Raw genomic sequence first — 807 nt, 5'->3', positions numbered from 1 at the left:
AAAAAAAAAAAAAAAAAAAAAAAAAAGAAACAATTAAAGTCCACCTTACATATTACCCATTTATTTAGTTCGATGTTCCATCTTTTTTTTCATGTGTGTGACACTATATTATATATCTCGATATATACTTCTGTGTTCCCTTGAATACGTATGTAGAGCTGTGCAACAAGCAGAACCGATTTTTGCTTCAACGATCAAAAAAGAATATATATATATATACACATATCTTTATATATTCGGCTTTGTTTTTTTTCTTTTTCTTTTTCTTTCTTTTTTTTTTTTTGCTTTGTTGAGATGAGATTTAATTTGAACGAAATTAAAGACAAAATTAAAAAAAAAAAAGAAAATAAATTTTGCGAAAGATTTTTCACAACACGAACACTTGGTGGACTTTAATTGTGAGTTTTCATTGACGATTTTGGTCTGGCCGATCCGGATAGGTGTTAGAACAGCAGCTACACCAGCAGCTGATGCCTCTGAGTGACGTCGGCGGCTCGGAGTCCGAATGGTTCGTCTCTGATCAAGAAGAGGAGCTGATACGTCTGCTCTCGGCCTCAGAGAGCGAACAACCGTCTCAGCGAACTTCCGATTTGCTGTTGCTCATGTAGCCGAAGCTATTGATCGAGTCTTTTTTGTACGCCCATCGATTCGTTTCGATTGTTGGTTTCTGAACGATGAGTCTGATATTTCCCCTTTTGGTACATTAAAAATTGGATGATGGAGAGTGAGAAGGAACCTTACAGTTTTATTTATATCGCCATTTCTATTTATTACAAATATTTTTTTTTTACTCATGCGTATTCTCAA

At 34.7% G+C, this 807-nt stretch overlaps 1 protein-coding gene across 1 annotated transcript in view; it reads left to right on the top strand.

The window, feature by feature from the left end:
- The window catches only part of LOC102680135 (talin-1), a 15996-nt gene extending 15388 nt beyond the window's left edge, over positions 1-608 (top strand). The window contains exon 14 of the mRNA XM_006619599.1: positions 441-608. Coding sequence (XP_006619662.1) covers positions 441-608 — 168 coding nt within the window. The remainder of the gene's footprint in view (positions 1-440) is intronic.
- Positions 609-807: the final 199 nt, after the last annotated feature.

This window comes from Apis dorsata, unplaced genomic scaffold (genome assembly GCF_000469605.1).
Source record: "Apis dorsata unplaced genomic scaffold, Apis dorsata 1.3 scaffold_425, whole genome shotgun sequence".
NCBI classification, from domain to species: Eukaryota; Metazoa; Arthropoda; class Insecta; order Hymenoptera; family Apidae; genus Apis; species Apis dorsata.
Note: the sequence above shows the minus strand (reverse complement) of the source record. Positions and strands in the feature narration are given on the sequence as shown.